The following is a 12,371-nucleotide window of genomic DNA, read 5'->3' as shown; positions in this document are numbered from 1 at the left end:
AGTAATTTTAGGGGGGGAAAAACAACTAGAGGTAAGCGCAGCTAAAATTGCAATAAATTGCCAAGATTGGGTTACGGAATAATTAAAGCAGTTTTTTAAGCTCTGATTGGAAATATAATGCCAAAAATCCCAATTGGCTTTAGCGATAACTAAATTTCTTTTTGAGGATGGCAAATATGGCTTTGACGTTTAATAAAAATCTTACTGTGGATGGTTAACATTTTTTGAACTTTAAATACATATATAAAAAAAGGTAGAAATGGTAAGTGACATCAAGACTTAGTAAGTATTCCAATTGGACTCTGAATCTATTTCAAAAAGAAACCCAACATTATTTGAAATTTTTTGGAAATACGACATCCACTGAAAATGATTATTAAAATAGGAATAAGTTTGTAATCATTTCAACTATTTTGGGAAGTTATCACAATTGTTTAAATTGTCTGATTTTGTAATTTAGTCTAGTACTGAAGGGAATAATTTTTTGACTCTGAAAAAGAGCAAGATGGCAATAGTTCATAGCCACATTTTTCATTTCATTCTTGTTTTGGAAATTAAAAAAGAATGTTTCGAATTTTGTCATGTTCTTCTCGAATTTTATTTTGTATTTTATTATGCTGAAAACTTTATTAAATTATCATGTCTAAAATTGTTAATCAGTTTGCTTGATCTTCAAACTTGATTGATTTATCGGCTTAATTTGTTCTACCACAAAAAAAAAAACAAAAACAAAAAAGGAAAAGGTATAAACCAGTGAAAAAGATGAATTGGTTTTCTTTGTAATGATTCTATTTTTTAGTTTTATCAATTTTTACATAAATTGCGTATATGATAATTAGTCCTTAAACACGTAATGCACAAAGGGAATGAAGCTGTCACTGATATACATAGAGTTATGTATCATGTGCATGATAGTTTGGATTCCATAGGCTGCATGTTGATGTCATATAACTATGAGAGTTCTTTGTATATATGTATATGTACAATCAAATTATAATTATGTCCTTGCTCAACATGTCTCGTCGCTGTTCTTAAGCTTATATTATACAAATAATACAAATATACTTAAACTAAATTTGCGAACCTAAATTTATTTGTATGCATGAATTTGTATTTATTTAAAATAAGTAAAGTTTCATATTACTTATGTGACGTTTCAACGCGCGACCATATTAAGATCGAGGAAAGTATTTTGCCAATTTTGGGGACTCAGTGCTTAGGTTGAATGCTAGGTCTGAAGTATAAGGAAGTCTTAACCTCTTTTAATTTGATTTTTGTTTGCCACAAACATCTGCTCCTTCGTTTTCATCTGTTTCTGTTCTGTTCCAACTCCTCATATTACAAATTAAGGTGTGTACATAGGTGTGTAGGTGTGTGTGGGTGTGTTTTAAAGAATTCTAGTTTACAAAAGCGTTGCGCTTCATTTATTGGTGTTCTCTCAGGCTCAAAATGATGCTGGGAGGAGGTAATTAGGATGGGACTTTGCGCTTTTGATGCCATTTTGGTGGAGGTGATCGAAATTTTGAAAATTTCTTTGTCTTATTCGCTTTTACACAATAGGTTTTTGGATTTGGATTTGGATTTGGATAGTCGGCAGCACAGATCGGTTTTCTTATCATCGACTTGGCGCCACAGACGACACCGGAGAAATTCCAATCACACCACCAGGTACTGAACTCAGACCAACGCCAGCATTCGCCACAATGCCCATCGTGTGGTCGGATTCCTTTTTAGGGGCCACGCTTGGTTGGCCCATCGAATCGACACTGATCATATGCTGAACTGGAATGCTAACTGGCGCCGGCGGTCCGCCGGGGTTCTTGCCCATGGCACTGCCCGCCGATGACATCTGTGGCGGCTGCTGTTGACTCGTCGGCGGTGGCTGAACACCCGACGAGGATACAACGCCGCCGGGTACGATCTGCAAGCGATGGTGCGGCGGTGGCGGGCCCAAAGTGCCAACCGATGGCGGAATAGGACTTGGCTCCTTGCTACGCAAATGCGCTGCGGACTGAGCGGCGTAGATGTTGATCGCCTTCTGCCGTTCCTCGGCCTCGTGTCGCAGCGCCGCCTCCATGATGGGATTGTAGCGCAGCATGGGATAGGGATCGCGGTACGGATCGATTCCCCAGCCCGGCGGAGCTGGGGCCCCGAAATGCGTGATGGGCCCGCCGACACTCAACGTCGGTGGCATCATGGTGCGCGTCAGGTGCGACGGTGGTGGCGGCAATCCGTGTCGACTAGCTGCCATAAAATTGGCATGATGATGGTGGGCCGCCGCTGCTGCTGCACTCGCTTGGGCGGCCGCCAACGAGGACGAATGGTAGCGCGGATCGCCCACACCGACCGCCGCTGCTGATGCACGCAGCAGCATCACATCCTGTTCATCCTTTGTGCGCGGATGTTCCTCCTTGATCCGGATCTCCGTATTCATCTCGCCCACGTTGCGGTGCGGCGAGCGATCACGTACCGGCGCTGCCACCGCAGCCGCGGCTTGAACTGCCGCCGCTGCCTGCTTGTTGCTCTCATTTATACGCTGCTGCTGCAGCATCCGCTCGCGCTCCATTTCCCGCCGCTCAATTTCTCTTCGCTCGCGCTCTCGCTCTTTGCGATCACGCTCGCGCTCTCGCTCCCGCTCTTGTTGCTCTCTCTTCAGTTTCTCCTCCTTCTCTTTGCGCTCACGCTCTTCGCGCTCTCTCCGCTGGCGGTCGCGCTCTCGCTGCTCGCGATCTCGCAACTCACGCTCGCGCTCTTCGGCCTCGCGCCGCGCATTATCTAGCCCGGGATCCGTCTTAACAGGCCAATTGGGAGACGCTGCAGCGGAGGACGGGTGATATGCGGCCACACTCCGCTGCATGGCATTCGTTCTATAAAAACAATTTAAAATGTGTTAGTGGTAATTTAAATGGTTAGTTCAATACAACAAATTACATATAGTGTAATTGTGTTTTATACAAGTTGATAAAAAAAACCCTTACTTTTATTGCGTGGAAATAAAAGCTTAACAGTTTATTTTATCAATCAATTGTCACTCACTTTTCAAGCTTAGGATATAAATAACTTTTTTTATTTACCTCCACGAGTCCAAATGACCACCAAAATGTGTTAGCCCCGTGAACCCAAACGGCGTCACATAGCGTCCAAATGGGGAAACAGCGGTTCCTGTTGACACAAGTTAAAATTATTTAATGAATTTATACAGAGGGATATTAACCACTTGTCCACTGACCAATATGACTAGGAGGTGCTCCAATGAAGCTCGCGGCCAGGGGAGAAGTTTCGAAGGCTAATCGACCTGGTAAAGCACTTGCAAATGCTGCCGATGGCGGCAATTCACTCGCCCGATGAAGAATATGCTGCGGCGTCGTATTCATACCCATTGTTGGCGTTGTCTTAATGCCAAGTACTGATGCCGGCCCATTTGACACTAAGACACCACCGCCAACTGCTGGAATCGCGGCCACATTATTAACTGGTGTGTTGGATCCACTCGCCATGCCTCCGCCTCCACTGATCAGGTTTCCTGGAGGAATTGGTGCGTTGATCGATGGCGCATTCGATGACGCCGGTGGGAATCCAGTCTTTTCGGAACTCTGCTTGTTTTGGTGGTAATAGATTTCCCACGCGATACGAACATGCATGGCATTCCAACGACCAGTTTTCTGTAACAAAATAATTCACATGAATTTAATATAACTTTCAATCATCCATTGGCTTGTCAATAAAAATAAAAGTTGTGGTTTCTGGTGGTGCAGTTTTGGGTCACAGCTCTAAAAACCATCGGAACTACGTCTCTTACCTTCGGAGCAAAGGAAGTTAAGTGGTTGGGAGGCATGAACGGCGTTGGTCCGCCCAAGCCACTATGCAGAAGGCCAGCCGAGGTGTATCCAGTGTAGCCTCCCGTTGGCAATCCCATGCCAGTGCGATAGAACTGCGGATCGACGGACGAGATTTTGGAGATATCTTTGAACAGTGGCGGGGGAAATATTTGTCCAGAAGTTGGTGGTGGCACAGCTGTTAAGGGAGTCGAAGGAGCTGACGCCGACGCCGGCGGAAGCAACTGCGGATGCTGATGGAGATGTGCGTGCTGTTGGTGCTGGAGATCAGTTCGTAAATATGTTGAGGATGGCGGTGTCGGGGTTACAGCTAAGCCAGATCTGTCCAGAAACCTGCTGTCCAGCTCGCGTCGCAGCAAATCAGCTTGATCATCTACAAGAAGTTAAGATTTTATTATATTATGACCGTTCATCTTTTAATAGGTGATGATGCTTACTTTTACTTGGCTGGAAAAGCGATTCCGCAGAGAAGGGATGCGGCGTGTTCGTAACCGGATTCGATATGGCCGCAACCGTGGGCTGTGTTATGGAAGAAGCCGTCGTGGTCGTGGCCGACGCCGTCGTTACAATACTGCTCATCGAGTGCGACACTGGCGGAAATTGCGGAGCGGAGGAGCTGATGATTGCCGCGGAAGAAGATGTTGCTGGCGAGGGGGAGGATGGCGGCGGCGCTAAAGGTGCTGGGAAGTAAGACGACGACGACTGAAACGAGGGATTTGTGGCAGACACGTGAATACCAGCGGTTGCGGGATTGGAAAGAGGCGATATGGCATTGCAGGTGGATCTCGCTGTAGAAGTTGCGTTCACCATGCCAATTCCCATGGTTGTGCAGTTCGAGAGCGGAGGCGTCGGTCGGGCACTTCCACTCGAAACGATGGGCGTTGAGGAAGCGCATGACGTTACCACTGCGTTTGCAGGAGAGCTGCAAATAAAGGGGGATAGCTTAATGAGTAACCCGCAATAGTGGTAAATATTTAATGCTTACTTCAACCACAGTGCTGGCTTTGAAGAGTAGGAGGGGATATTCCCGAGTCCCGTCATTGAAGAACTTGAGGATAATACTGGGGTACCTGTACCTCCATATTGACTTGGAGCGATGCCACAAAACGACGAACCCAAGCCGATGCCTTGGGAAACGACAGGCAATATTGTTGACGCACCGTGGGACCTCATATTTGTACTATAAAAGAGAAGAGTATTCAGTGTTTTGCGGCAATAAAGTGTTTTGATGTGACCACCAACCTGTAGCTGGGATCCCGATCTTTGCTGCAGGGCTCTCCCTTGGGGGAAATAACCTTCTGGATCACAGATGAAGATAATGTAGATGGCGACGACGACGAGCTCGACGTGACCGCTGTCGTTAAACTTTGAACGGCGAGCACCGAGGGACTGAAGTTGGAGGAGGAGGAGGCGGCGGCGGCGGCAGCGGCAGCGGCAGATGATGATGAGTACAGCGCACTTCCGCAGCGCACCAAAGGCGGATTCTGTGATGGCATCGAGTGCGTGGTTAACAAATGCGACACCGACGAGAAGTTGCCGCCACTCTGCGACAGCATCTGGCTCGACGACTGCGGGGGAAGTGCTGCGGCGGTTGCGGCGCTGCCGATGTTGAGAGCGAGGTTACTGCGAGCGTCGATAGTCCGGAGTTCGGGGTACTTGTCCCGGCCGCCGAGGCCGTCGAAAATGCACCTGAAGCGTAGACAGGCACGTGATGGGAATGAGATGAGATATGCTGCGAGCTGCTCATCGAAAGGGGGGCCGTCGTATTTGCCGATGGAACGACCGTCACGACCGGCTGCGATGCGCCGCTGGAAATTGCACTGCTATTGTTGAGCGGCGTAATGGATCGCAGAGTCGGTGCCATCGAAACACTCAACGGAATGTTCGAGGACGCGGACTTTATCGTTGCCGGCGACTCTCGGCTGTTTCGACTGTCCGAGCTCCGGAGTTGCGCAGGCGGTATGTTGGACGTGGCAACGGGCAAAACTGGCGGCAGGTACGAACCATGCGAAAGGCCACTGTACGGAGTGTAGAGGGGATAATTCGTATAGGGTGCGCGGTACGGCGGTGCCTGGATGATCATTGGCACGCCACTGGCCACATGGGAGATCGGTGCAGGCGGTGCACCGGGAAACAGCAGTGGCGATCCTGTACCGACAATGGTGTTCCCGCCAGCGCCAAAGACCACTTTGCCCATGCAAGAAGTCGTCGTTGTGCCGCCAGAAATTCCCACGTAGTTTGTGTTTATCGAAATGGACGTGGACGAAGCCGGTGCAGGCAATTTATTGCTTTGGCTTGCATTGGGTGAAACTCGTGGCAATGTACTCGTTGTTGCGGACGATGAGGTCGCAATCGTGGCAGGCGGCGGATAAACACTAAGGAAGCCATTGACTATGGGATTGGGCGGTGAGGAGTTTGAAACTGAACTACTTTTCGCAACTTCTGGTGCGCTCGGTGGCAATCCAACTGACGATGACGATGATGATAACGTTCCCTGACCATTTGAACTTCCACTGTTGCTGTTGCTGCTGTTGTTGTTGTTGTTGTTGCTATTACTTCGCGTAAAGTTGTCGTTTGATTTGATACTGCTTGCTAGAATGACACTGGAGGCCGAACTCAACATCGATAGTCCGGCATTTGGCGTCGTTATGTGTGCGCCAAACGGACTGCTTAGAGTAACTGCGGCCGGCGTTGGCGCAGCCGATAATAATGGAACAATTGACCGTTGCACCCCAACTCCTGTCGACAATCCGTTTGAAACAGTTGTCTTGGTATTAAAAATATGCTTCTGATCAACATCGGATGCAACTGTTGACACAATTTTCTCATTTCCAGCCGATATTCCAACGTTGGGAAACTATTTGGATGTAAATAACGAAATTAGATTTGTGTTCTTTTATGTTTTATTAAAGTTACTCACTTGCACTGACGAAACCGAGGACGCTACACACAAGCCGGGATAAAGCGCCTTATCGGATGAGGATTTCTGCAACATGCCGAGCTCTCTGTTCCCAGTTTCCCTGGATTCGTCGCCGCAATTGCGGCAACAGGGGCACCAGCAGCATGAATCGCTTTACCATGTGCACTCTCAGATGTATTTTTTGTGTTTAAAGCTTTACTGGCAGCATCGCCTTCCGGATTTCCCGAAGGCACTGTGCTCAATGCCGGTACAAAAGGTACTCCCGAAAATGTGCTCACATCTCCTCCGCACGCCACACTCTTTTTCTTGAAGTGCGGAATGTCGGTCAGCTTGCGAGGAGTCGATCGATCCTGAACCACAGATGTATTGGAAACGTTCATGGGCGTTGAGGGGTTATCAATATCAAATATTTGTTCAGAATTCTGAAAGCATACAATGCATTAATATTTACATTTTAAACAAGGGAAGAAAATAATTGAAAGGCCCTTCAATTTTAGAACAGTATTATCCTCACTAAAGACTACAAATTTACAAATCTAAAATTATTTTTTATTTGACATATGTTGAAATTTAGGCTTCTTCAATTTATGTATATCGTTTTATTCTGTCCGTATTTTGTTCCTATTTTTTATGCAGTGAGAAAGAAAGAGATAGGAGATAATTAGGCAAAGCAGATTCAAGGATATCCCGGAAATTGGGAAAGTGTTTCACGGAAGTTTTCATTATTACCACATGTATTTATATTCATATTTTTTGTACACTTAGTTTCTTGTTTTGATAGATCAAAAAACTTTTTTAAAATGCTTATTTCACCCTACATATTTTTTCAAACCTCTATGGCTTCGGAAATTTCGATGTGCATAGGCGTAGTAACAAAACGTTGATGTGTAAACAAACCTTTTTATCATTGCTGACATTATCACACTATAAAAAACGAGAATTAGCAAGTTGTAAATTTAAACATTTAAAATATACATACGATATTATTTCCTTTGCTGTTGCTGCTACAATTGATTAAAGCCTGCCAAACGATTCAATGTTAATAATATGCAAAATAATTGCCAATAGTTAGGCTTACGTCAGTTAAAAGATCACTTTGCTCGTTCTCCTTTTTTATACTGATAGTGGGCCCAAAGGATTGCGTCGAAATATTGGCTAGTTCCTGGACTTCCAGAGAACGACAGGCTGCAGATGTCGTCACGGTTTCGATGTTCTCCAACCCGTTCGATTTCTGGGGAACAAAAAAACGAGATGGTTAGGGCACAAAACAATTGATAACAACACTCGACGCGACTCACTTTTACGACCTGTGCTGATTGCGATCCCAGTTTGCATACACCCAGGTGATTATTGTTTGCGCTTGCACTTGCCGCAAGATCACTTGATATTAGATTATTGAGCTGGTGCGACGAGGGTAGCGATTTTGTCGCATGTAATTGGTCAATGGTGCTGTTGCTGTTGCTGCTGCTGTTACTTGTGGCGGGGGAGTTGTGAGATTTTTTGCTGTCGCTGCCAGTACAACTGGCATGAATCATGCCCACGTCGATATGGTCGTGATTATGCGATACGGTGCCACCAACGCCCAGCGATGGCAGGCTAATATCCAGCATAAGTGAATCGTTGTCGTTCTCCAAAAATCGTGTACTGGTCGCGCTGTTTACTTGCAATTTAGCCGGATTGCAGCTGACACCCTCCGATGGCTTGTTGCTCGATTGGTTGGTGTGATTTATTTGGTGATTACTATTGTTAATTTGATTATCATCACTAATGATATTGTTTTTACTGTTTGCGCTATTGTCGGATTGCAATTGGTCCTGCTGCTGGCCATACTCGGATCGCCAGTGGTCCCTCGGCTCGGCTTCTGTCTCCAAAACAGAGCCGATGTTCACAGACGGCAGCAGATAAACGACATTGCCCATGCTGTTGCTATTGCTGTTCGCATTGGGACCATTGCTGGGATTATTGTTGTTATTATTGTTGCCGATGACACTGTTGCCACGATGAAGAGGCTGTGGGTTCTCCTTCAAATTGTTATTGTTAACCGTCAGAGTGGAAAGGCTTGAGACGCGCAAAGGCTGCGATTGACCAGTATCGATGACTTTTGGAATCTTCATTTCCTCTATACTGTAGGTACAAGTTAGCTCATCCAGTGCCGAGAGTCGTTTTTCCTTGCGTTTTTGTCCCAATTTGATGGCAAACTGTTTGATAATAGATACAAGTGCTGTAGTTAGTTTACACACAAATGAAATGAGAGTGAAACCACCTACCTCAAGATCTTCGTACGTCTTGAACTCCAGTATGGCGAATCCATCGATGATTTCCTCTTCGAGAACTGGAGATCTTGGTAGCTTTCTTCGAACCGGAGGTGGCGGTCGAGGCGGCGGCTTGTCCCGTGGCAGAAGCAGCGTAGACGAGGACGATGTCGACAAGAGATCCTCGTCCAGCGACTCGCCCTCGCTATCACTAGGCGTGGCCATTAGTCCCGAGTTGCACTCAGGGGAATGTGGTGGATTTAGGAGTAACGATGCAATACTATCTGTGGGCGGCAGCAGATTGTTGCTGCCATTGCTGCTGCTGGTGAAGTTGCCGTTTGAGTTGTTGCTATCCTCGCCCATGCTGCCAGCGCTGTTGATGTGATATATCATGCCATTGTTGCCCGGTCCAGCCGCCGAGCCATTGCCCATGGCCACCGTAGATGATGAGGATCCTCCAACGCCAACACCACTGGGTGTAACAAGGTTGCCCTGACCCCCAACACCACCACCACCTCCTACATTTACATTGGCAGACGCACTCATGGCACCAGCACCGCCACTGACCCCCACAGAGGATCCGGCAATGAAGGTGCCACTCAGCGAGCTCGAATTGCATCGACTGTCGCGTTCCGCTTGCAAACGCTGGGCACGTTCCCTCCGTCGTTTCTGCTGGCGCTGCTGCTTGGCATTTAGACTTAGGTGAGTGCTGCTGGACGTACTGTGCCCATTCGTGTTGCTAGCTAGTGGTGCTCCAGATCCCGCACCGAATCCCGCTGGATTGCCGGCCATGCTTGCCACCGAACAGGGGCCGGAGCTCAGGCTGGGCGCTATTGTGGAGCCCGCTGGTGGCGGGGATGTGGGTGACCTCGAATCGATGCCGGCCGAGGCGGAAACAGCCGCGGCAGCTGCTACGATTGAGAGTTCCGTGTCGGAATCGAAGTCACAGGCACTGGGAGCCATCGAGACGGCAACGGGACAGCTGGGCTCCGATGCGGAGGCCGATTCCGAGGGTATCGCCATGGGTTTGCCTTCCGTCGTTGAGGTATTCGATACAAACGATGGCCGTGCTCGCGGCATGGAGCCCAATTCCGAGATATTGGCACTTGTTTGGACTTGAACTAAGGCGGTGGCCGTCGGCGGAGGAAGATGCAGTACCGCCAGTCCGGGATTTGTGGTGCTCTTGGTCATATTTGGACCAACTACCGACGAGAGGACTGTTGCTGACGTTGGGTTGCTGCTGTCATCTCCTCCGCGGTTTTTGGTCATCCTGCGGAGCCACATTGCCGGCGGATGCGATGTCCTGCGATGATGACGACGACGTCTGCGATATTTGCTTAATTTGTGTTCCTAGGCCATTAATACTACTGCTGCCGGACGCAGACGTCTTTGATTTAGCGCTGGCATTTGATGTGTCCATTTCTTTTGCGTAAATGCCCCGATGAATAACTGTTCAGTTCCTTGTAAATATAAATCAGTGATGACCATTATTATTATTTAATTCGTGTGCAGTTAAAGTGGCTCATCTTTTGGACCAAACCTTTTTGAAAGGACACTTGGTATTTCATTTTCATTTTTTTTTTTTTTCTTAAGGGGGACTCTATATACCAGGGTTAATGCGAAAGCTTTTTCACACATTAAGTGGTAAATACTTTTCGGCCCTTTAGGCCAACCAATTCAATCGCGTGTATTTTGAAAAAATCGATGCTGCGCCGACTGTTTTGAAGTTATTGTTATTTCGATACCCCACAAACACTTTGCTACGTTTTCATCTTTTAAACCGGTAGTTAGTTACCTCAGTTTCATTTAGACCGCAGAAGCGAACGATTTTGAAACTTAATTACAAGTTGTTTTTAAAACTTCCCCACTCTGATATTTCCAATCAGTTGCGCTTTTTCTGTACACACACACATAATATTTAATTCTGCACACTTTTTTATAACAAACACACACACTTTTCAGGTCAGCAGAATTACACAAAACAGAAGGAAAATATATCAAAATAAAAAAGGAGAAACACAACAAAAAAAAAACACGATAAAGAAGCCGATTTGAGAGAATTCACCGAAAATAGTCCATATTTATTTTGTCTAGCACTTCATCACTCGTCATATACTCTGCTTCTTCTTCTTCTTCTTTTGCTTCTTCTTCTCCTCCTTCTTCTTCTTCTTCGTCCAATACATATATATATGTACATAAATGTACATACGTGCATACAATTTCGTACATGTATTTATATACGTAGATGGGAGGTACTTCTGTTCGGTTCGTTTTTTTTTTTCTCTATGCTTTTCCGTTTCTGTCGTCTATAGTTGACAATGTCGTTGCCGCAACGGCGAGAGCGCTCGCGCGCTAGTTAGCATTGTACATACATAGGTGTATGAATGTATGTACAATGTCTCTAGCAGGCAGCAGCAGTAGCAGCAGCAGAGCAGCGGCGCAGCAATAGTCATCTCGCTTACACTTTTCTAATTGCGATTGCCTGGCCATCGACATAGTGTCGTCCCTACATGTTGTGTACTCAGTAACGACAGCGCAGCGTCGTTAGCAGCAGTACACAGCACGTACATACAGAAGACTGTGTGCTGTGCTGTATATGCAATTGTTCGTTTCTTTTCTACACATTTTCCACAAATAATACGCGTTGCAGTTTGCCACACAATTGATACCGCATCAAGACCGAGTATGCATTCGTTTCAAACTAACTGTCATCACGCCTATTATGTATATTTTACATAAAATCCAATATTATTTTCCGAAAAATTGTTAACCACAAAGAACCAACACATAGTCTCTCAGAGACGGGCAAATTTTTCGATAACTTCTGCAAACGGTCTTAGAGGTGGTAACATTTAAGGAGCTATCGAAATTCGGGGTTGCTTCCACTGCAGACGCGTTTAGCGCTTTTATGTTTATACCAACGATTGCATAGCGGAGATGTCGAAATTTACAAATAATAAAAACTAATTCAAAACCATAAAAAAGACTATTGTATTTTTATTTTAAGCATTCAGAAATCAATGACTTTTTTTGGTTACCCATATTAAGCTAAAAAATCGTTGAAGAAAAAATGCCAATAAGGTTGAGTTTGTTATCTAACACAAACTATTTAAATATTTAAAGAAGCTTGCGTTTTTAACAAGAAAAAAGTTTTCTTGCTCAGCCAGCCTGTCCTAATGGGATCTATAAAAAAATGTAACGGAACATATGGAATTTTCAAGCACGTGAAACACAGACAACAACCTATTGCGCCCTACATCAATACTGTTAATATTTTTTTAACAGTACTATTATTAAAACTTTTAGTGATTCTTTAAATCAATTTTAACACTTTTAATCCATTTTTGATGTTAGTTTCTAACT

At 45.8% G+C, this 12,371-nt stretch overlaps 1 protein-coding gene across 1 annotated transcript; it reads right to left on the bottom strand.

Moving 5' to 3' along the window:
• Window positions 1-767: 767 nt before the first annotated feature.
• On the bottom strand, window positions 768-11,839 carry LOC108094624 (mucin-19). The gene is given in 16 exon segments (XM_043207371.1): window positions 768-2,867; window positions 3,075-3,162; window positions 3,230-3,662; window positions 3,800-4,209; window positions 4,274-4,758; window positions 4,822-5,016; window positions 5,079-5,404; window positions 5,407-6,693; window positions 6,757-6,854; window positions 6,857-7,178; window positions 7,654-7,680; window positions 7,736-7,777; window positions 7,835-7,987; window positions 8,055-8,954; window positions 9,024-10,257; window positions 10,259-11,839. Coding segments are annotated over 16 exon segments (7,422 nt in total). The 5' UTR covers window positions 10,429-11,839; the 3' UTR covers window positions 768-1,615.
• Window positions 11,840-12,371: the final 532 nt, after the last annotated feature.

The sequence above is a fragment of the Drosophila ficusphila genome, unplaced genomic scaffold (assembly GCF_018152265.1).
Source record: "Drosophila ficusphila isolate 14025-0441.05 unplaced genomic scaffold, ASM1815226v1 contig_198, whole genome shotgun sequence".
NCBI lineage: Eukaryota > Metazoa > Arthropoda > Insecta > Diptera > Drosophilidae > Drosophila > Drosophila ficusphila.
Note: the sequence above shows the minus strand (reverse complement) of the source record. Positions and strands in the feature narration are given on the sequence as shown.